Here is a 25,169-nt window from a genome sequence, read left to right as displayed (position 1 = left end):
AATTTACTTTAAAGAACTATAAGTGTAGAGTGGCTTTTGAGAAGATGGCACTCTTAAAAACAAAACTCGTGTCCAGTGACTGACAATTCTTTTAACAGGACAGACATCATCCTCAATCATCCTAATGGGCCACACAGAGCTTAACAGAGATTCAAGCATAACCTTTTACCTAGTCCACTGTATACATGCAGACCTGGTGTGAAAAAGCTTCTTTTTTTTTTTTTTTAAAGGGCCCATGAAGAGAGAGGTACCTCCAATGGGGAATACGGGGAAGTCAGATAATCCCATTAGTGCAGAGAGGTGGGGAATTTACACGTGATCATCTGAAGGCAGCACACAGGATATCAGTTTTCATATCTGACACCGCCAGCTGCGGACAACGGTGCTGAGTTGCCCCCTGAATGGCACAAAACCTTCACCCTGCTCCTGCATTTTCTACACAAAATACTAAACTTCATTAAAGCACGCAGCAGCTGGGACATGCATTCAGGGTTATATCTGCCCCTGTAAAAATAATCCATTCAAATACCTATGCAGACAATAGGACTGTTAGACTAATTGATGTCATGCCCATAAATGAATGAATGCTATTAGTCTGACCCTTAGGTGTTTCACAGGAAAAAAAACAACAACCCGCTAGCAACATCTTCATTTTCTCACAGTTATGAAGCCAAAGTAATTAATGTTTTTACTATAATTAAATTCTGGTGGTTCCATTATGGCATTAACTGAACAGATTGGCAACTAAATGCAATTCATGTCCTGGGAGGATTTTGTTTTTAAGAATGTCATTTTACCACATCTGTTCGTGCGTGTTTTCTTTGGGGCCATTTTTTAATTTTCACACAAGGCGACAAAAAAAAAGGGACATGCCACAAATTTTACACATGAAACTCAGTTTACTTGCAATGGTAGGTTTGTAACAGTTGTTACATGTGTGACCTGAGAAAAATGTAGTCTCAAGGCCAATTCCAAATCCAGATGACATAATCAGGTCAAAGTCAAGATAACCCAGGTGATGTCACCAGTGTTATTTTTAATTGGGCGTCAGACTTTAAATTTGTAACAGGAAGCCTGTATTACGAAGCTACAGTGTATTTAAGAGTGACATGTTGAAAGGTATTGTTCCAAAGATATTTATGCTATTCATCCATTTTTAAAGTGACATGAATTTTGACTGCACTAGCCATTTTACCTAATTTATTCAAGGAAGGGAAATAGACCTGTGTCGGCACATGGGTGCTAATCATTCCCACATCTGGTCATGTTTTCAGAGGTTAGACAGTAAGAGACATTTAAGGTTATGAGATCCTACAGGACAGTGAGATTGTATCATAGATCGATGGCCAAAATAAGTAGTCGCACAGGTTAAATGTTACCTGCAGTAACTAATGGATTCACTGCAAACAATGGACATGAAGACACAGTCAAACTGCTAACTGGCACTAAAAACAAAGTATAGCTGGTGCAATGCCATTAGTTTTGCAGGTTTTGCAGGTATATTCAATACCAAATTCCATGGCAATATATCCAATAGCTGTTGAGACATGTCAGTGAAACAAAATGTGAGTGTCAAGGTGGCGCTGGCAGAAAGTCAAGAGATCACCATCATTTCAGTGGACCGACTGAACAGTGCCATGCTGAGAACCTGGCCAAAAACCCAAAGGCTCATTAGGTGACCGTTGTTGTCTAGTTTCCCCAAATGTTAAATTATTTATATACACAGAGACAATTTAGATATGATTACAATCTTCACCCTTGATTGACAATATCACTGTATGCCAGAGAAATGACGTCACATCACCTAACGTCACATAATGGAAATGTCACAGAGGTTAAATGAGACCCATTAAATGGTAACCCACTTTAACCCCCGTTTGCCTGGTGCCGTTTCCCTCCCCCCTCCAGCCCTGCTGCTATCTCTGATCTGCTCTCTCCGTACAGCGGTTCACAGTTGAAACAATATGGAAGCAGTGCCGTGCACTGCAGCAGCTAGCATCCCCTCTCTCCTTCCTGCCTTATTAGCATGCAGCTCAGCGATCTGCCCATTCATAAAAGGGCTGTCGTGGAGTGGGCCATGCATCTTGAGGGGACAAAACCCTCTCCAAGGTCAGCATTCACAACCGCCGCAGGAAGACACAATGCCGGAAATCACATGTGTGCGTCACTTCCGTGTGCGGCTCTTGTGCAACCAAGACGAGTGAACAATGTAATGCACTGCTACAATCTGTCATTTGAGAGGCTCTGCGAGACTGGAGCAGATACACACAGTGTTAGCTAATGTGAATAATGAATAAAATGCTAACAAAGGCAGCAATTTAAAAAAACATAGGTGATCACCGGATATTTACGCAGATGAGATAAACCACATTACAAACGTCACAAAACTGATAAATCTGGCAAGAGAGAGTCCGTGTATTTGTGTCTTACTGTCTAGTAGGAGGTACTGTGGGATGAGTGGGGGAGAAAATCAAAGATACAGTGGTACCAGCATGAGAGCAATCATAATCAACTAAACAGCAGAATGCAAAGAATACGATCCTTTACAATAGTGGTCCTTCCCTGATGAAAGGATATTTGGTACTGTCCCTCTGATATATGATGTATTTGATTGACCAGTTCTCAACAAAATATGCAATGAGATATGGACCTAAATTCATTTTAATTCAACATTTTGACCAGATTTTTGTGTCTGTGGCTCAAACAGTGGTGGGAAAACTGAAAAAATAAATATACATTGTATACATATAATATTAAAATTATTTTAAGCATTTTATTTATTTGTGTGTGTGTGTGTGTGTGTGTGTGTGTGTGTGTGTGTGTGTGTGTGTGTGTGTGTGTGTATAGAGAGATATAGATATACATCTACATACCTACTTTCAACAGGAGAGAGGTAGGACTGCTAACAAGCTATTCAGTTAACAGCAGTATAGTAGGGCTGGAATGATTAATCTATTAACCTGTTAGCTAATCAACAGAAATTTAACAAGGAGACTGTGATGGATAAACAATTGACAATTAAATAATAACTAGACTAAGAGTCTACAACCATGCTAGCGGCTCTGTGAAGCTGTACTTAGGCACAATGGTGCTTTGAGCTAGTTGCTAATGTCACCACGCTAACATGCTCACAGTGACAATGCTTAGATGCAGATGTTTTGCAGGTATTCTATTTGTTAACCATCTTAGCAATAAACACAAGGTGCAGGTGGGGCTGATGGGATTTGCATCAATTTGCAAGTATCTGGGTATATTGGACAAATAAAAAACTCGATGAGATGATGGTGCCAAATGAAAAGTCAAAGGTTGTTACAATTCATCCTGATGGGCAGCTATGGCTCAGGAGGTAGAGCAGGTCATACACCAATCAGAAGGTCGATCCCTGGCTCCTCCACTCTGCATGTCGAAGTGTCTTTGAGCAAGATACTGAACTCCAAAGGCCCTATATAAGTACAGTCCATTTAACATTTAATGGAAAGGGAAAAATAATCATTAGTTGCAGCCCTAAATGAGTGACTGAACTCGTTACACATGGTGAACAGTTTGGTGGGATTTTGTTGAAAGGACAGATTTGTTCTCAGGAATGTGGGGCTCAAGCCTTTTCCAAACCCTATGTGTGAAATGCTTTACTTCACAAGGCTCCCATCTGTGTTTAGATTTTGTTTCAGGGCCCCCCATCTGAGAACCGCTCTCCTTCTCGTTACACATCATTTACTGCAGAGTTGCATAACTGTCAATATTGTAGGTAGGGCGATAACAGATGAAGAGAGTGCAACTTTAACACTAGTCTACCTAAACTGTAAATCTAAAACACACACACACATTACCAGGTGTTATAGCTCTATCAAACAGGTCCAGATAGTAACGTGATGTCTTCACTGAGCCCTAATTCGGACGGTCGGAGGAGCTGCCCACTATCAAATGAAGGACGAGCGAACATGGAGGGCTTGGGGAAAATCAATAAGGATCAACCTCTTGGTATTGCTGCCACCCGTCCCTCCGGCTCAAAAAGAGCTCAGATCAATGCAGATGTGTGCGGTTGACAAGGATCTAAAGAGGCAGCACGCTGTGGACGCTGTCCTCCTTTCCACTTGCACACAACACCGGCTAAGATTAGACATTCAATTGGACCTGGAGGGGCGGATGGGGGGGGGTTGTGCCCAGACTTGTTTTGAAATTATTTTACGTCAGAAAAACATGTAGCAGATCTGGGAGTAGTACCACAAGGAGTAGAGGTTGCAGAGGAGTAGTAGAAGTGGTAACAGAAGCAGATAGAGTTGTTTGGTTCTAGAGACTCCATCATTACTTGGCCAGATGCTGAGTGTTCAGTCTTTCAAACTCACAAATGAGTGAAATTACCTGGGAGGATGCAGACACCTGTTCAGCTGATTCATTATTCTTGTCAAACTATTTTCAGTGCGGTTTTCTGAAAATTTGGAGATGTTTGTGTCTCATGTTGTGTTGTCAGGAGGGGAACCGGGACATTTTCTACTCGGAGTGATCTAAAAATGAAGAGCCCTTTAACTGTCCTGTGTTACTTCCCCAAAGGCCAGATTAATGGGGCCCTAGGGCAAAAATTAGCTTTGGGCCCTTGTTGACCCCTCAATCTCTCGCACTGTGCATTGTGTGTATATATTAGTTAATAATTTGTAACTGCCTTGCGCTAACTTGATTCATTTATTTACATGGAAGCACAAGATAAACTGAAAGAAAGAAACAAAGGCTTTAAAATTATATATAACCTTGAGGACCCTATACAACATGGGGCCCAAAGATTAGGGAATAATGCAGGTGTCATCTGAAACCCCCTATTAATTCACTTTATATTCTAATTTAGTGATACAGTATTTTTATAATAGCCCACTTTTCCTGATTGGTAATCCAACAAAACGATTAATGGATTAGTTGATTGGCTGAAAATTAATCAGCAATAACTGTGACAATTGATTGTCATTTTTTTTAAGCAACTCAAAACTCAAAACCCCAAGTAATCTGCTTCATCAGGACTGTGTGGGTTGATCAGATTTGACTGACCAAACAACCCACCGACTGTCATCAGACTCTGATTCAAATGTCGCTGAATGCTGATTGGTTCAAGGATGTATCACCATGTCCCACACCAGTGACGCCCACTTCTCACAAACCAGTGAGAAGAGCACAGAGAGAGACAAAAAAAATACAGAAAACCTCCATTTAAAATAACCAAAACTGTTCAAGCATGTCATGTAGGACACCGTCACTTATACTAAGGAGCTGGTTGAGAAAGTAGGTTTTTCAGGGCCTTTAAATACAAACATTTGCTACTTTTCTACATATAATATACTTATTTGAATATCTTTTGGTTTTGAACTGTTGTGATGGACATGTTTCACTATCTTGACATTTTTTAGACAAAATGATCAATCTGGGAAATAATCAGTTTTCAGTTGGACATTTCAGTGTCCTATCATGGTCAAAATGTGAAGAATTGCTAAAGAAAAGCTGATTCCAGCTCCTTTTCGTCATCTTTTATGAGACTAAATTGAATATATTTGGGTTTTGGACCATTTGTTGGACAAAATAAGACGTTTGAATATGTCACACTGGGCTCTGGGAAATCGTGACGTCAATTGTAATTTTTCATTATTTTCTGACATTTTAGACCAAACGATTAACAGATTAGAGAGTAAATAATGGGCAGATTAATCCATATTGCGAATAATTGTTAGCTATAGCCCTAATAACAACAAAACACCATGTTTTTAGACTTTAAAGCACACGTTCATGGTTGTTTTGGTGCAACAGAGGTGGAATTTACTACATAACATGATGAAACTTGGTTATTGATGCCTTTTATTGAAGTCTTTTGCTCGTCCATTTAGGTAACACCTTGGCAACTTGAGCACTCTGAGAACCTTTACAGTCCCAAATTATTAAAAATGCACCAGCAGTATACCATAGCCATGCCGGGTAATAATAGTTATGTTATTATACTGCAGACTTACAGGAAACCCTACATTAAATATGTGATTATAGTGCGGAGACCCAAGGCCTTTGTTGGCAACAGTTGTTGTTCTGCCAACATGCTTTTTGAGAAGCCAGGTTTGTTTTGGCTTCTTTGTTTGCTGTGAAACTACCAGCGACTCGGACATGTTCTGGTTCACACTCTGAAAACAAAAAAATAAATGCAGCATTAGTGCGTCGGCCCAGGTTTAAATGTTTCGAGCCCGGCCCCCGCTGTCGAGATGAATGGTGGGTTTTCACCGAGTCAGATGATGGAGAATCCCATTGTGAGCAACAGCGCGCCGGCCATGTGCACTGTGTGATGTTTTGATGTTTCACCTCAGGCTAGAGGAATCAAAGCACCGCCTGTGGACCATAGGAGCCTACTCCTGCACAACAAACGCCGCTCTCCATGTCAAATATCCCCACTTGAAATGTCAGAGATCTTCATCTGGCTGTGGGTAACCAAACACTCGCTATACCTGCCTCCACTGCTCCCGTGCATGCTGAAATGAGACAATGAGGCAGGGACCTCGGGTAGTGTTTTCACATTTGCCAGCTCAGTGTACACTATAACCTCGCCATATTTACACAGATTAGATAAACTGTACATCTATAGGGGGTTATTTGGAGGGTCAGCGTCTAAGGACAGAGGGTGTTGTGAAGCCCCTTGAGGCAAATTGTGATTTGTGATATTTGGCTACATAATCAAAATCACCTGTACTTGACTCACAATCTGCCTGAGCCAGCACACAACTTCCACTGCTAGGCTTCCATTATTAACTCAACAAGAGCTCCTTTGAGTGACTATGCTCTTTCCGTAACGCTGCCTACCACATACAGAGGACTTGAGCAAACCTATAATTAGGAAGATGATAGAGAAAGGTCACTGGTGAAGAAATAAGCAGCGTGACTAAATGACTGTTTTTCCCTCCAAGTGCCAAGAGGTGAGCTAGGGGAACGCTGAAACGGCGGCCTGAGACTGGCAGTGGATAAAACATGAAATCATGTGGGGGGCTTCAGTTCAGCGGGGGAAAAGAAAGGATGTCGCACATTCAGGCTTGAGTGTGTAGCGCACAGCCGAGCCATCTTAAACTCACATCAATGGCTGATACTGGATGGCAGGGCCGGGTGCTGGCCTGGAAATTTATCAAAAAAAGCTGCATTCACCAGTGGCCATTGCCATCATTTTTTTCCCTGTGTAGCACGGTTACATATTCTAAAGCTGGCAAACATCCAGCCTTGAAGTAAGACTCTGAAGTAGTTAAGGTCAGGCTTTACCAACTCAGTAAAGACTTCAGTATGCAGAGAGTGTTTTGAGATATCAGAGATGGGATATAAAGATTCCTGCAATGATGATTTATGAGAAATATCAGAACTAGTGCTGCTACTAACAATTATTTTTACATTATCAAATTAATCCGCCTGTTTTCTCCTGTCTATGAAAGTGTGAAAAGTATGCATGACAAGTTCCCAAAGCCCAAGTGATGTCTTGTTTTGTTCAACCAAAAGTCCAAAATGAGTTACAGTGACATATGACGGAGAACATCATTAGAGAAACTGGAAGCAGATAATATTCTGCATTTACAGTATTTTTTCTTGAAAATGACTTGATTAGCAAAATAGTTGCCTGTCATAGTAATTTGACAGTTGACTGACCCACTAATCGGCCAATCGTTTCCGTTCTATCCAGAACAGGAGAATTATTTTGAACAAATAGATAGATAGCTGTAATGAACTTGGCAAACTACACTGACTGTACAGCGTGGCTTTGAACTGTGATACCAAAATAATCAGATATAAAGCTGTAAAATCTGAGTTCACATTTGAGTGCAACATAAATTGAAGTGCAGCAGTCCCCAGCTCCTCTGTGTACACAAAGAGTGTGTGTGTGTGAGTGTTTAAATTAAAGTAAGAAGGTGAGCTCCACAACCATATGAATTATCTCGCCTAACACGGCTGTGTTGTCTTTGCCAGGATTAACACATCCAACAGCAAAGAGAATATAAAAGAAAGTGAATCATTGTTTTGTTTGATGAATACACACACACACACACACACAAGGAATTCATTTTTGGGTCTTCCTATTTGAGCTAGCCTTGCAAACTAGGCCCAGCTCACATGCATGTGGATCTAAATGCATTGGATTTGTATAAGCAGTCAGATGGCCTTATTAGATTCGTGTGCCTCTGCCACTGGTTGGGTGAATGGAGGCCATCTGGGATTGGCCAGGGCTTCTGTGAATGGAGCCGGGGAGCGCCATTCAGCACCGCGGACAGCTCCGCGCTGCCGTGGAGCTGTCCGCGGTGCTGAATGGCGCTTTTATGGCTCCGCGTGTTCACAGAGGCCTCAAACAGCAGCTCTCCTTGACCGGGCCCCGTTTCGCGTTTCCCGGACACCCACTACAGCCCACTTTGACCCACCTTAAGCTGGTAAACAGCGCGTGGCAATCAAAGAGCGAGCCCGGGCCTGGCAGAAAAGAGGCCTACGTGCAGGCCTAGTAATGAGCAAACACAAGTCCAAGCGAAAAAAAGCCTTCCGCCACATTAGGCAGGGAAACCACCTCTTGACTTTAATGAAACGCTCTCGATATGGAGTGGGCGGCCATGATGAACACCTGGCGGACTGCGACAACACACATAGGACACACAGGCTCCCAGAGTTGTTTGCATATGCCAGCAGCCTCCTTCCTGCTCATTAAAATGTTATAAACGCAAGGCTATAAAGGCTGGGGCTATATAGTGCAATTAACAAGCCTATCTGGGGCTATCGACGACCAATCAGGCGGATTATGAGCTAAAGGAGCGCCAGGCGGTCTTCAATGTCAAAGAACAGAGCGTGATCTAAAAAAAAAAAAAAAAGAGGGGGGGGGGGATAGGGAAAGGACTCTCGACGCTGAACACACACTAGCAGGGCCTCCATCTGCACATTAGCATGGGGCCTAAGCACAATGAGGAGATGAATGAACATGAGGCCAGGAGCCGGGAGTCTCCTTGAACCTGTCATCCGTCTCCATGGCGACAGGAGGACGAGGAGGAGGAGGACCAAAACTGGCATCTATCCGGGGCCCAAAATCAACAGATGGCCACCACACCACCACCCACCCCTCTTCCCTTTCGCAGCCTACCTTGCACTGCTCCATGCACGTCCTCACTGAATATGCCCCCGGATCATATTTCTGAGTGAGGAGCTCAAAGTCCTCGTATTTCTCCTGGGCGTGCTGGTCGTAGCGCTGGTACGCCTGGACGCACAGGCTGCATCTGGTGGTGTCGCCATCGCCGAGCACGTCGAGGCTGCAGTTCAATTTGTCCGGACTTGTCGACCCGTAAAACAAATCCAGCAGAGAGTACGAGTTACAAAAGGAAAGGTACAAATCGCTCATATTTACAGCCCGCGTCCCCTCTTGGTCGGAAAGGCCCTTGCACAAATCGTCGGCATCTGCCAAAGTAAAGCAGTCTTTAGATAAACTATCCTGGTGGCAAGTTTCAAGCCGCCACAAATGTTTGGTAGAGTTTCCTATAAAAATAGCATCTGGGTTTCCTCTGAGGCTGCTGTGTGCTGAGTGGGTCTGGGGTGAGAGGAGGTGGGAGGATGCGAACTTGACCCGGGTCCGGGCCAGTTTGGCCTCGGCGCAGAACCACAGGTGATCAGAGAGGAGGATGGTTAAGAACAAGAGGGATGCCAAGGACAGTCGCCATCTCTGCGCCCTCTCTGAGTCGGTGAATGGCTTTTGGTTATCGCGGGGGGGCTCTAGCCAGATTTGGAAGCCGTCGTCATTTTCTTGCTGCCAACACGTCCCAGCACCCCTGGTCATATTTTGGGAACCGGCCGACTCCACCGTGGGGGCTCCTCTGCCGCAACAGTCATTGACGTGGGGTCCGCTTCGCGTTTTCCTCCCCTCAAGTGTCAGGTGGTGGGTTGTCCCGGCTTGCCTTTCCGATCAGCGGTAATTTCCATTAAAATGAGCGTGGGCCGGATGGCAAATCAGACGCTGGCGACCACGGGCCGCATCCTCCATGGCTGACCGGTGAAGCCGCTGTTCTCCCGTCCGCCCTGAGCTCCGCGCCGCGCCGCTCCTCTGCGTAGCCTCGACTCCGTTTTCAGAAACACTCACCGACGCGTTTACGTTTTCCCTGGCCTCGGTCGTGCAGGGACAATGGCGCTATCCTCTTCCAACATGGCGAAGCTGTCTGCCTTTGTGTCGGCGAATGGGCCTACAGCCTGTAACAGACCTCTTTTCTTTATCAAGCCCTCACCGTCTTCATCTCGCTGCCGTTGTCAAGTTGCCGCCATGTTCGCCAAGGGACGGTGTGTGTTTGCAGGAAGCAGCGTAAAGTCAGCAGCAGTAACCGGCAGCATTTCCCGTTGTGACATTCAAAGTAAAGGTCGCACGCTGTTGCACATGTTGCTTTGTTCCACAGCTACCTCTGTGGGATTTGAAAATGTCTTTTTTCACGTGTCCTGTAATCTAGACCAAATGTTTCCCACCTTTGCTTCATGCTTAAAATTAAGTGTGTCTGTTTGAGACCCCTCATCAAAGTTTATGAGCAGTTCAAAGTCTAACTTTTTCCACTCTGACTGGTGTTAGTTGTAAGCTTTTTGGAGGCCAGAGGAGATTAAACTAACCAGTATTTCACAGGGATAAAAACAAGGAAGAGAAAATAAACAAAATTTTATGTTAGAGAATATTTTTCCTGTTAACCCTCTGGGGAACGCTTTAGGGGTCCTGACCCCCATGTTTGTGAACCAGGGTCCAGCTTCTTTGTTAGTTTAAAATGCAATTGAGTTATTTTATTGTTTTTAAGGCTATATTAAAAACACAGCACCCTGGCTAATAGCCTACTGGTGCGTTTACAGATGTGTACTAAAATTATATTTCAACAGGTCATGTTAAGATACATAGCCTACGCCTTTTGTATTTTATTTTGAAGTTCAAATCAGCAAATATCCGCTAGTGTGCTACCTGAGCTTGCTACCTTGACTTAACCTCCCCGTCTCTGACGTTGTGCGCGCGCACCGCGGCCACCGCATCCCTTGGTAGCCTAAGGTGCGTCAAGTCAGTCAGCTTAAAAAACTGAATTTTGTAATTTTGGCTTCAAAATGAAAGCCTATGATGTCAGCCTTCAAATTAAACACAATCTTAACAATGGTGGGTGTTTAGTAAAAACAAAAGAAATAAACAACTACTAAAAGTAAGAACATGCGTCTACAGGCTACAGAAGTCACTGAACAATAAAACGTGCTGACTGGAAAAGGAGAGTTTGTTATAACGGTTTTATTTTGAAAATTTCCACTAGCAGACTTACATTACAGCCTGTACTGTAGCTGGCTTGATACTGGACCAGTGAGACAGGTTGGTACTCACCTGTTCCAGCCTCAGGTAAGATGCTCTCATCAAAGCAAGGAGTGGTTTACTCTTTAAAGGACAATACCAATGCTTCTGCATATTTTCAGCCCTTTTAAAATCAAGTGTACTTTATAATACAGATGCCAATTTTCAAAAGAACGGGCTGCTGTTGTGTTTTAGACATCAGCATGTGTTTTTCCCAAAGATCCACTTCTTGTTCTCATTTGTCTGTTTACTTTATGAAGAAACAAGACTTACACAGACTTATTTTTATTTGTGCCAAAGTTGTGTCCTTTTTAATGCATGGCAGATCTTTAAATCAATGAGTGCTTACAACTCCATTACCACTCAGAGACAACTGTGACAGCAATTAAAGCAGACATGATGTTTATTGTGATGGATTAGCCAATTCAAGCAAATCCAAAGTCTCTGTAGCCTAAGTAAATCTTAAACCTTTGAAATCAGAGGCTGTCTGTAAGGTGGGAAAACGCTATTTAAAAGTCTGACATATTACAGCATGCTGTGGAAATGTGCCTTTCATTATTATGAGTACAGTATACGATTTGCCCTAAAGGGGCTAAAAACGTATGCTAAAACAGGATCATTTTATTATTATCATTTTTATTATTTTTTCTGGGCTCAGGGCTATATTGAAGCTGTATTTGCAGCTTTTGTAATGAGGGTAAAGAGTTGGAGTTCATCCACTACTTTACAGGGAAGGTAAAGCATTTGTTTTTATGAATTAACTCATTTTAGCCATTAAGCTTTTTGAAGAAAGTTTCAACTGCTAATTAAACCAGGAGTCCCCAACTTTGGGCTCAGGACCCCTACACGGGGTTACAAGATAAATCTGAGGGGGCGTGAAATACCAGACAAAATATACTGTATTTATGCTATAAAACGTTATGTTGATTTTCTATATCTTTTTACATTTTTTTGTGAATTACAGGTTAATTTCACCCCTTCAGGCCTGTTCAGCTGAGCTGGCCACAACCAGTGATGAGAGGTCATAAGTTGAAATTGCTTCCTTTAAAAGGAATACTTTGACATTTTGGGAAATACACTCCTACTTATTTTCCTGCTGAGAGTTAGATGAGGGGAATGATACCACACTCATGTCTGTATGCTACATATGAAGCCAGAGCAAGGAGACGGCTAGCAAAGCTTACCATAAAGACTGGAAGCAGGGGAAACGGCTCGCTTGGCTCTGTGTGAAGATAACACCCCCCACACCTCAGAGCATTTCACTAATTAACATGTAACATCTTATTTGTTTAATCCCTACAGTACTTGTACCTCGCCCAGTCAGTTTTCACGTGGGCTCCTCTCCTCCACAGTGGAAAATAGTTTTGTAAAGGGCAATCTCTCTTACTCTTGATAAATGTTTTACTTTGAAGCAAATGGGAGCTTTTGAAAATGTGCTTGACACTATAATTCAGAGCTTGATTTAGAGTTGGGTGAGGATGTGATAAAGATAAAAGGCTGATTCAAAACGTATACCAAATGGAGTAGTTTGTACATTTTATAGACACTTTGACCAATTTACCAGACCTGGATGTTGATCAAATATAAAGGAATGTTTATGAACATTATAACCACTTATTTATCAGGCAAAAATGGGAGCTTGATTCTCTGTTGTTGTTTTTTTTTATCTAATTTCTTCATTGATTGAAGATGGGCTGTGCTAATTGCTGCAGACAAACCTTCCCTGCAGCCACGAGCCTCTGTTTGGTCTCTACAGGAGCTCATTTATATCAGCTGAGCGCATGCAGCTGCTGGTTGTCTAGAGGTTGCCATCAAACCATTTGTTTCCGCTTGTGTCCAAGGCGCTCGCTGGTGCCTTCTCTCCAAAAGCTACAGCTTGCCTAATTGGAGCATTTATCCCATTAGGACGTGGCATTTCTGCAATGCTAGCCTTCAGCGGCTGTTTGCATCTCCAGATCCTCAGGACTGATAATATGTTCCTGGGAGTCCTTTCAGATTGCCAGCAGTTAGGCATTTTTAAGACCAACGCTTGTGCTGCAGCGACACAATGCATCACTGGAATAAGCACAAGGTGACTACCTCTAATTAGAGCCTGTCACTCAAACACTGGAAATCACCTGGAAATAGTTCATAGTGGGTGACAGGTGACGGAGTGCTTATTGAGGCACAATATAATTATTTTTAACTAGTGGGGAAGATCATTTTGCTTTCAACTATTTTATGCTTTTGTGCTGTTTCTAACAAAAGTGGTATAACTTTAGCTAAACTGCCAAGAATGTCTTAAGGTAGAATTTTAATTTATTTGTTTAACAGTGATGTGAAAATTACAAACATTAAAACCTACAGGGAACACTACATGCCAATGAGAGCCATTATGCACAGTATATGATTAGGAACAGGTACCTCATCATTTTAACTTTGACAATGTATTCATGCGACATTTACGCACAATGCCCAAGACACCGCAGGCAGACACCTGTACCCTAGAGGCGATGTCGATGAAGGTTATAACATATCCCAAGACACCTTGATGACATTTTTGAAGACAGGAAAACATGCCAACGTCTTTGGAGGGCCTTGAGCGGAACCGGTTTTAACGTACCCCTGTGGTGTCCCCTGGTCCATCTCTGCCAGCTGAGTACACTTTGAAGAGCTGAGGCAAAGGCCATCACTTCACACAGACACTCGATTGAAGTTAATTACTAAAATTTTAAAAACACAACAGTCGTTCCTGTATTTTTAACCAATTCAAGATATTTATTAGAGTTGTACTTAACATGTATTTAAACAAACATTAATAATCCTTTTTTCTTTGTCTGACTCCACCAATTTTGCACATGAAGTTCGGTTCATTTGTCACATAAAGTACTACTAATGACTTTGGACTTTGCGCTCCAAAGTTAGAAAAACCCTGATGATGTCAAAGTGATGATAACATTTTGACAGAAATCATTATAAAGTAGAAAAAGAGGTGTGGGGTTTGAAAATAATTTATGAGGCGAGAGAGGTCTAATGAAAGACACCACTCAGTTGCATTATGGAAATGTGATATACAGTGTTTTTAAGCTTGACTCATACTGCGGAGTCAGGATATCATGGCCTCTGCTGACCATTCAAGTCCCCAAATGATGTGTAAGTGTAATACTAAATTGATGGAGTGTCCCTTTTATAATGTAAAAATAAGGATGGGAGTTTTTTTTAGATTATCACGGTGGAGTATTCCCCAGTCGCTTTGCACTCATCACAGATTCGTCAATGTTTACTGACATCCTATCAGTCCACTGTAGACCACTTTATCGATTTGTATCTAAAGACAGAACAAGATGAAAGCAGCTTAATTTTCTTCAAATTTATGTTGCCAAAAATTACACAGTTTTTAGAATGAAACCCTCTTTTTCTTCCCCTAAAATGTGTTTATAAATGCTCAGCTAAAAGTTTAAAGGGCGGAGATGCTGAATAAAAGATGAATCAGCTTCCATATTTGAATACGTCACTATGCAATTCTAACTTTTAAAACTGAAAAACCCAATCATTGCCTTTCTGAGTTTTACAGCAGCCTATCAATTTAAAACCAATAACAAGAAGCCTTAATCACTCGTTAAGAACACAAAACATAAAACTCATAAAGAAACCCTGAGAAGCAACAGCTATGTACAGTGCAATATCATTTTAAATCACTTAATTTGTCTTACCCTTGATGGTGACTTTGACCGTTTTTATTTTTCAACCTTTATAAAATAGTTCATTACTAATCTTAATAAGAATTAAAATGGTAGCTATATGAGCATTTTTGTGCTAAATTAGTGCTAACTTATAGCCTGTGTATATCACGTGAAGACTCTTCAAACTAAGTAGTCGGTGTCAGTCATCAGATAACCTGCGTTGATTGAATCCGTCACCCACGAGTCTCTTACGATCTTAAACTTCTTTCTAAAGCCGCGCCTCAGAGTCCTTAAATTCGGAAGTCTTGTTTCCTCTGCGATAATGACATGGGAGACTCCTTCCTCTAACGTCTGCACCACTGTCCCTCCATGGAAGCGAAACTCCAGGGCGCGGATGTCCAAACAGGTGGCAGGTATGATGGTGTCAGGGTCTCCTATTTTGGCGTAGCAGTCCATGTAAATCTTGAAGGGTCTGAACATGCTGGTGGGAAGGTCCTCCCAGCCGTAACGCTGCTCCACCTGGCCGATGTTCACGGCCGCAGACGCGTCCACGCTTCTGATCCGGCCAAACACCTCCCGCAGCTGCTGCTCGTCCGTCTCCACAAAGTAGCTGTCGCCATAGCAGTCGTACTCCTTGGCAAAGTGCTCCCTGGTGGAGGGCGACATGTGGATCATGTGACACGGCTGCCACGGGACCACCTCCTTCTGGCGCAGGCACTCCAGCAGCCAGGCGGCCCACACCACGTCATGCTGGTTGGCCAAAATCAGGTTCTTCACGCGCATATTCTCCACCCCAGCAATCACGCAGTAGGTGTCCCGTCCTGGGTTTTGAACCACGATACCGCCACATCTAATGAGAAGATGACATCAGTAATCACTTATAAATGAAAAGTTAACTAGTGCGATCAAAATGCACTATTGCTCAATGCAATACACTCAAGGGTTTTGCTGCTACCCACAAAGAATTATCAAGCGACGCTGCAGCTCTAGTGGGCTTTTTATCCTCTTTCAGCTCATTGTTTTGGTTTACTAGTCAACAACTTTACTGGTTTCAGGCAGGCAGCTGTTTTTTTTAGCAAAAAGGCTCTGATAAACCAGTGTACACTAACTGCCCGGCACCAAACCGCAGATAAAGTTAGCGACCAGCTAGTGAACATAGTAGAGCATTAAGCTGCTAAAGAGCCAGATATTTCCCTCAGGACTTGGTGCAGATCAAGCAGCACCCTCCGGGTCTGAAAAGTGAAGCCAATACAGTAGTGTCTTAAACCTGCATTCTTTCTAATGGGGATTGGGGATTGATTTAATCATCGGAAAATTGAAGTTAAATTTTGGGACTGATGGGACATTGGGAGTGTAATCAAGTGTAAATTGTAAAGATTTGATTGACGTGTCGGAGAGCGGGTGAGCGTCCCAGCTTTTGTTTCAGGTGGATGTGAACTAATTTGATTTACATTAATGCATGGTGATAAAAGCAACAAACTTTATGTAAATATTATAGTGTGTTAATGTGAGTGACTTTGTTTAATACTGTCATGTTCAACAATTAGTCAGCTGGCAGCGTCTGTTCACAGCAGGTATCAGATCCGCACATTACCTTTTATTACCTTTCAGAAAGGAAAATATCTGTTTTCTATTTACTATTTTGTATTTGAGTGCAACTAATGATTATTTTCATTATGGATTAATCAGCTGATTATTTTCTCCATTAATCGATTTTTGAAATTCTGAAAATAGTGAGAAATGCAGTCACAATTACCCAAAACGACACCTTCACAATGCTTGCTTTATCTAACCAACATTACAAAGCCCAAAATCATTACAAATAAATTAAAATAATTTAAAGGAAAAGCGGCAAATTTTCTTATTTGTGAAGCTGGAAATGTTTTTACATGAAAAATGTCTTAAACAATCAAAGTTGTTGCCAGTTAATTTCAATGTCAATATAATACAATGTTGGGTAATTTAATTTATAACAAAACATATTATACTAAGTCTTCATATGTTTGTATGAGTATGTGTGTAAAAAGCTTAATTGGTAAAGTAATTAGTAACAAAGCTGTCAGATAAATGTTGTGAAGTAAAAAGTACAATATCTCCCTCTGAGATGTGGTGCAATAGTAGAAACTACAAAGTCACATGAAAAGAAAATACTCAAGTAAAGCAAGTAGATCAAATTTGTACTTAAGTACCTTCCACCACTGACAAAAAGGAACTGTAACATTTCGGTCACCTAAAAGATGTTTTGTTTAGCGTTTGGTTTGACTAAAGGAGGAGCTGTTATATTTTTTTCCATTGAGTACATTTTGTTTCAAGCCTGTTATTTTGGCTTGTTTTCTAAATCCCGATTAACATCACGGCTAACATTAACTACAGATGCACCTTACTAACCAAGCTAGCTAGCTCTACCCTATCGTCCAAATATGGTCACTTCTCATTCCAAAAAGCCAAGATGGCGACGGCCAAAATGCCAAACACAAGGCTTCAACAGTAGGTGACTACATACACTTCTTTTATACAGTACGGTGGACACCCATATCAACTTACAAAATGTAATAACATGTCAGTGTTCACAGCTTTTTTTCCCACTGCTCACAAGTGGTCAGTAATCATAGTTCTAATTTCTAGTTCAACAACAACGAGGTTTTTTAACAGATGTCATGTTACCTGGCCACACCCTTCTCCAGCTCAGCCTTGGGGTGATCCTCTGTGCCATTCAGGATACAGAACTCCACATCCTCGAACATATCTGTCTCTTTGGTAATCCCGGAGAGGTCCTGTGGTTTGAAGTGGTCGATGATCCCGACCACCTTCTTGGGTTTCGATGGCAGCTTGCGCTTCTTCTTTTGCGGTTCGGCATCATCGATGTGAAGGTGCCGCGAGGCGAGTTTCCCAGATGCCTTGCCGCGGAAGTGATCCAGCTCTGCCAGAGTCATGCACTGGTGCCACTCCTTGTCGTCTCGGATCTTCTCGATCCTGGGGAAGCGCAGGGTGCAGTTGGTTTTATACATGTCGCTTCCGACTATTTCAGCCGCCTTGACCTGGATGATAACTGAGTTGCAGGGTTCAATGTAAACTTCCGGTTTCTCTGTTCCACACAAGATGGATGCAGGCGGATCATTTTTCCGGTAGACTTTCCAGTGCTTGGCTAGCTTTAAGCCAAGGTCGTGCAACTCTTTCATGGTGTAGCCAGAGCCGACGCGGCAGAAAGAGTGGAAAACTGAGGGTTTCTCGCCAGGCTTTGGAGCTTCGGCAATAGCACATAAGAAATGGGACATCATACCACCCCGTCTCCCTTTCCCCCAGTAACCCCCAACAATCAGCAGGTCAAGCTCATCCATCAAGCCATCCATATATTCGGGCTTTATTTTCAGCCATCCCTCCCCCCGCTTGTCAGGTTTGTAGATGGATAAAGGATCCTTCACCATGATTCCCTCTTCTCTGTTGTCAATGGCGTCATTGAGGGCATTCACAACCTCCTGCATGGTTCTGGCATCAGTCTTTGGCACCAGGTGTATCCTTCCCTTTACTGGGGTGAAAACTGTCTGAAGGATCTCGTCGCGCTTCTTGAGTGTTTCCTTGCCAAGCTTCTGGTCATTGACTAACAATACGTCAAACACGCAGAAGCACGTCTGTAACTCGGAGTCTTCCATGAGTCTCTTGATGTCGAATTTGCTCCCTTTCTGCATGAAGGTCTCAGTGGTCGGGTTGTACGCCATCATCTCACCATCGAGGATGCAGTTTACAACGTGGCCTTTGAAAACGTTGTGGATGTAAGGTGTCAGGGAGCCCTCCAGTGGGGATCCTCCAAACTGCTGGGTGTATTCAAAGGCATTTCGGCTGAAGTACTTGTACACGTCCCCATCTTTGTGCAATTGTATACGCTCCCCATCCAGCTTTGTCTCAATATAAAATGGGCTGTTTCCCATCTGTTTCTCCACATTGCGGATGTTCGCCACAGCTGCCAACATAGGCTTGAAAGCAGAGAACAGTCCGATAGAGACTTCGCTTAAAGAAACTGAGGGGTTGTGGAGCTGCTGGCACACCTTGTTTAAGTCTGTGTTGACGTTGTAAAGCTCAGCAGCATCTGGGTGGAAGACTTGGAGAACAGTTTCTTTGCTGATCCCGAGCTTCATGTCCTTCAGAATCATTCTGATGAGCCATTTTTGCTCGAGAGCCGAGCTCTGGGTGATGAGGTGCAGCAGGCTCTTTTTCACAAGATCCTTCTGCCTGCTAGCGTTGTTGATGGCCACCGAGTCCAGAAAGTCATTGACTTCTTTGATGCTGAGGTTTCCTTGGCTGGTGCACCGTTTCTTCAGCACAAAGTACGCCATGCCAGCAAAGTCTCCAGCTTCTCCTTGGGACGTAGTCGGAGCACGGTAGTTCAACAGTTTATTGGCTTCCGGGCCATTCTTTGGCAGGCCTAATACATCGATGTAGAGTTTAGCTAACATGCTCTCTTTGATGCCATACGCCATGCGCTCTCGTTCGAAGGGGGGGACAATGAGACGAATAGCTGGGTAGAAAGAGTCTGTTGTTTTGGGGTTGTCTTTGTGGAGGGCAGAATGAAACTTCCTCCATGACTCAATGAAGTCCCTGAGGATCTTGGATTTATCTGGACGGAGTTTAGACTTCTGGATTTTCTCTAATGTGCTGCACAGGTGAAGGAAAGGAACTTGAGCAGCAACAGAGGGCTGACCTGCAGCATCGCTTTTGGAAGTTCCCTCCATGGCGAAATCTGAAATACATGCCAACATAAAAAATGTCAGCCTTGTAGTGGCGGAGTAACACTGCAGTACTTTCCAGTTTGGAAACTGTTCATTCTTTCCAATAAATTAATGAATCATATAGAGTTGAAACGGTTGGTCGATTAATTTATTCTTCGATCAACAACAAAACAAATATACAAATATATTTCTGGTTCCGGCTTCTTAAATGTGACCATTTTATGTTTTCCTGTGGCTTGTGATATAATAAACTGAATGTCTTTGGACAAAAAAAGCACTTTGGACTAAAGGAAATTGTGATTTGTTAATCAAGGAAATAATCAGCAGCTCAATCAATAATGAAAATATTAAAATCAACCTACTTATTTTTACATTTTAAGTGTCCTATCATGGTCTAAATGTGATTAATAAAACGTACTTGTGGTTAACACTGATTTTTTTTTTTAATGAAAAAGTTCACGTTAAAGATTTGAATAACTATCGACAGCGTCAGTGTGAAAATATCCTCGTTGTTACATAACATTGGCCGTGGCAATAAAGCCTATTGTATAAGCCTATTTGATTGTGTTTTTTGTGTTTTGATTGTTATCCGCAGCCCTACAATCAATAACTTTAAAGCTATGGCTTAGTAAATTGTAATCAGTGATTTATGATTGATTGACAGTGGCGAAATCCCTTTTTCTGAAAGATTAAATTAGCCAGACAGTTAAATAAAATAAATGAATCTGTGTTGCTTTCTGTCTTTGTCACACAAGTGGCCCATCTAAAATGTGTTTGATATGTAACAATGCAAACAAAATTTATATATATATATATATATTGCTATTTTGCAAGTTCTCCCACTTAGAAATCATGGAGGGGTCTGAAATTGTCATCATAGGTGCATGTCCACTGTGAGAGACATAATCTAAAAAAAAAGAATCCAGAAATCACAATGTATGATTTTTTAACTATTTATTTGTATGATACAGCTGCAAATAAGTATTTGAACACCTGAGAAAATCAATGTTAATATTTGGTACAGTAGCCTTTGTTTGCAGTTACAGAGGTCAAACGTTTCCTGTAGTTTTTCACCAGGTTTGCACACACTGCAGGAGGGATTTTGGCCCACTCCTCCACACAGATCTTCTCTAGATCAGTCAGGTTTCTGGGCTGTCGCTGAGAAACACGGAGTTTGAGCTCCCTCCAAAGATTCTCTATTTGGTTTAGGTCTGGAGACTGGCATCTAATTTAGGATAATAAATGGAGTGGAGGTGGACATTTTGAAGGCAGACTAACAGGTCTTTGAGAGTCAGAATTCTAGCTGATAGACAGGTGTTCAAATACTTATTTGCAGCTGTATCATACAAATAAATAGTTAAAAAAAATCATATTGTGATTTCTGGATTTTCTTTTGTTTTTAGATTATGTCTCTCACAGTGGACATGCACCTAGATGACAATTTCAGACCCCTCCATGATTTCTAAGTGGGAGAACTTGCAAAATAGCAGGGTGTTCAAATACTTATTTTCCTCACTGTATATATATATATATATATTAACTTGATCATGTTTAATTGTAAACCACTGTGTGAGGCTTATTTATTTTTCCTGTATTTGTATATTGACTTATGTTTTATATATTCATTGTTGTAAACCACTGTGTGTGTGTGTGTGTGTGTGTGTGTGTGAGATACCAACTTTTATTCAACTTGTATGTTTGACATTGTTGTAAATCACATGTATTCAAAAGGGCTATAAAAATAAAGTTACTATTATTATTACTTATTATGTAGGACATATATGCTCTCAACAGTTTGCTTGCAGCTCTTTTTTTGGCTACAGTTATTCTAAAGAACGAACAAGGTCTGCAATACAATACAAAAGCTAATTAAAAAGCAACCTACCTCGGAGCGTTTCTTAGTGCACGTTACATTCAAATATTCTTGCTATTCCCCTTAACTTACATTTTAGTTGCAGATCCGTCCACAGAGGTCAAACTACAACATGTTCTGACATGTCCTACAATAAGGTTTTTGTTTTAATCTGACCAGCGGCAGGCAGATTTAAACAGTCTAGACATGGTAGTAAGTATTTAATTTAATATTACGCTAAACACGAGGCAACGCATCTTGTACTGATTATTAGCTGCTAGTCGTAAGTTTAAATTACTTAAAGTGTACTTATATGAACAGTTTCTGCCGTCAAAACAGAAAACTGCAACTCCGGTTAGTTAATATTCAAAATAAAAAGTATCCGTCGTCCTATGACGCCTGTCCGGACAAGTTACGCACATTTGCAGACAAACAAAGCAATATTTAAGAGTAACTTTGTGTTTTTAGTGGCAGCTTAATATGATATTCTGTTCAAACAAAACAAAATGTAAATGGGTTAAGCGTGTAATGATGGTTCCGCCTTCACTTTGAAAACACTCCGCCAAATTAGGAAGTGATTTTCCGTAGCTGAAGTTGAGGAACAGTAAGGAAAAATTACACATTAAAATAATGAAATGTATCAAATTTGAGGATTACCTTGCTCTTTTTAATCCTCAAAAGAAAAAGGTCCTCTCACAGTGAGCTACATGTTGAACATTTCCTCGGACCTCCAAGAAAAACGTCCCCCTGGAAACACGAGCAGAGCTTTGGTTCCCCCACAATGTTGACTTGTGTTTTGAAACTTTAATATTAATTTAACTAAATTGTGGTCTCGGTAAACTCGACGTTCACACTTTAAAAGCGTCACGTTTTGTACATTTGATCTGAAATACTGTATTAGAACAGGTTTATTCTGCTCTGTTGTAAGTAGGCCTACATGTTGTCATTTTTTATGTTTAATTTAATGCAACAAAAAGTGAACTTCTTGTGATTTAATCTCAGATTAAAACATTTTGGGAAAACTGGTTATATTCCCTGCAGATATTCTTGTTGCTCTTCTATTAACCAGAAGAGGGCGACCCTGAGACGCTGCAGTGCTGAGGGGTGAGGTTGTTTACCATCATGGGCCTGGAGCCAGTGAGTCAGTAGTAAGGTGGTAGTAAAAGCTAGGAATGCATGCTCGTTGATCACAAGAAGGCGTTTCTCTTCAATACAATCATTACATAGACATATTTTGATCCAAATCGTGTTGTAGCAGGTTATTATCACTTAAAACCTCCCGGCGCACTCATTTAGTAACACTGCCTTGACAACATTATGAAAGTGATGATGATTATGAGGATGAGCCAGATGGTCCAGGAGTCATTTAAAAGATAGTTCAAATTATGTTATGTAGCCTATATATAACAGACTGATACTGTATAATAAAACCAAACACTATCCCCAGTTTTGGGTTTCTGTTTGTATGGTTTCATCTTTACACAGGTTTCTTTCAAGTGCAGACTGAGAAAACAACACAAGTGTCATTTGGGCATGACGAGGTGTGGCTCTTGCGATGAAATGAAAAAGAAAGAAAGATGGCATCAGGGGGACAGAGGAGAACATTTAGGACAAAAGTTAAGGACCCTCACTATGACATATTGTCTGTCTTTCACCATTAATCTCAGCTGCCCATAAAAAACAGGTTTGGACATTTTATCTGGCAAATGATAAGAGCTGCAGGAGACACCTTAATATACCTGATAACACTTGCAAATTGGTTTCAGGTAGTGACTTATTCTCAATGCTGGTCACTAATCAGTCATCTTATATGGACAAAATAACCCTGTTATATGCATGTATTATGAATTACTGATTATGATTTACAACACTGACATATTTGACCCTGAACATAGTAGTTACTGTCATTAAAGACTGCACAAACATATTTGTTGCCTGCTCATGTTTAGATAACAGCTTCACGACTGTTAACCTTGTGCTTTGTTTCCAATACAAAGTTGTTTTGACGCTCGCACCATGAGGAGGTGGCTGCTGTAATTCTAAGTACACGGCATTACTTGAAAAGTAATGCGAAATCATTCCAGTGATGTCGTGTTCTTAGTATCTGAGGCTTGTACCGACGTCCATTCCGCGAACACTAATTCTTGTTTTTCATCACGAGTGAGGGAGGGACTCGTGATCTGTCAATCATCACTTTCTTTTGACTTGTTGAGTGATTTTTGTGTGGTTTTATCATTTTGTTTTGGATGGCAGCTTCTGTGTACTGGAGCAAGACTGTGAATCACTTACAGGTCAGAGGTGCTGCTAAGTCATCGACTCTAACCATTGACCTGTGAGTGTGGGACGAGAGATTTCCCTATGGATTAATAAAGTATCATACTGGTTATTTATTTGAATTGTATAATGGACATGGCACACAAAAGGATACAAAAAAATAGCAGCTTGTACATAAGATGTTTTTAAAATCAAAAGACCTTAGGAAACAGGAAAATATCAAGAACATGAATGTATTTTCATTAGTGCAGAAATCAGGTCACAACTATATATTTGTCACATGTTTTCTTCCTTCTTTAATTGTTTACCTTGGGGAAAAATCATAAAAAACAAAAAGAGGTACATTTGAAAACTAGATCATAAAAAGGGACATGAATGACCAACAGGAAAGCATCTTTAAAGATGAGCGTACATTTTACAGTTACATAACAAAAACTCACGTCACCATTATCATCAGTCATTGCATAATGTGTGCTACCAGTGAGGACTTTTATACTAGCTTATGTATCAATGTTTGTGTGTGTGTGTGTGTGTGTGTGTGTGTGTGTGTGTGTATAGAAATGTAGAGGGGGGACCTTTATGAAGTTCACAGATAAATTAATAAATAAGATCATGAAAATGATTCATCACAGGTAATGATCAGTACAGTTAACACTATGGAAATGAATGTATTCTAATTTATACATCTGAAAAGGTAACGTTAAGTCATCCTAGTTAGCATTTATATGAAACATATAATAAATAGTTTATAACTCACTATAATGCAGTTGTGAACATATATAATTTATAGTTGTTGACAATATATATTTGTAATCAACTATAACGCCTCATTTTGACAACCATACAAAAAATATTAATTAACGCATTTGGGATAATAAAAAATGTCTTCATTGAAGAAGTTATGCTTGTTGACTAATACTGGACGTGCAAGTTTGCAAGTGTGTGACAAACAACTGATTACATGGTTGATTATAAATGCTGAATAGGGAGATGTTAAGTTTTACTATGAGACTCAATGAGAATGAGTCATTGACAGCAGAATTATCCAACCAGTGAGTAACTGATCAGGCTTTGGACAGCTCCAGATTTGAAAGATTGGCTGAATGAAATGGTGGGAAGATTCACTGCCTGTTTACATTTTTTTAAATCATCTGTGACAGGTTTTCTTTTCATCTTATTGTCGACTCTCACTTCTATAGGTATTAACTATCTTTATTTAGTTAACATATCTTTTATTTCCTACAACATGTCATGTAATAGCGCCTACTCCTGTAACCCTGAAATTATATGAAGGTTTTTCTGCTGCAATGTACCAAAAAAACAAACAATAAAAATTTCACCTG

The 25,169-nt window shown here is 41.2% G+C and overlaps 2 protein-coding genes across 3 annotated transcripts in view; both read right to left on the bottom strand.

Annotated features, from left to right (window-relative positions):
* nalf1 (NALCN channel auxiliary factor 1) overlaps window positions 1-10,322 on the bottom strand; it is a 37,048-nt gene extending 26,726 nt beyond the window's left edge. For both annotated transcript variants that reach the window (XR_006822423.1, XM_046034425.1), the window contains exon 1: window positions 9,110-10,322. Coding sequence is in view for 1 of the 2 variants with exons in the window: in XM_046034425.1 (XP_045890381.1) it covers window positions 9,110-9,796 (687 nt within the window). In the remaining variant the exon portion in view is untranslated. The remainder of the gene's footprint in view (window positions 1-9,109) is intronic.
* Window positions 10,323-14,048: 3,726 nt separating this feature from the next.
* lig4 (ligase IV, DNA, ATP-dependent) lies at window positions 14,049-22,334 on the bottom strand. The gene is made up of 3 exons (XM_046058884.1): window positions 22,210-22,334; window positions 17,641-19,711; window positions 14,049-15,826 (listed from the first exon to the last, which is right to left on the bottom strand). Exons 2-3 carry the CDS (start codon window positions 19,701-19,703, stop codon window positions 15,157-15,159), a joined length of 2,733 nt encoding a protein of 910 aa, XP_045914840.1. The 5' UTR covers window positions 19,704-19,711; window positions 22,210-22,334; the 3' UTR covers window positions 14,049-15,156.
* Between the last annotated feature and the right edge of the window lie 2,835 nt (window positions 22,335-25,169).

Source organism: Micropterus dolomieu, linkage group LG01 (assembly GCF_021292245.1).
Source record: "Micropterus dolomieu isolate WLL.071019.BEF.003 ecotype Adirondacks linkage group LG01, ASM2129224v1, whole genome shotgun sequence".
In the NCBI taxonomy this organism is placed as follows: Eukaryota; Metazoa; Chordata; class Actinopteri; order Centrarchiformes; family Centrarchidae; genus Micropterus; species Micropterus dolomieu.
The sequence above is the reverse complement of the archived record's forward strand: the minus strand, read 5'-3'. Positions and strand labels throughout refer to the sequence as shown.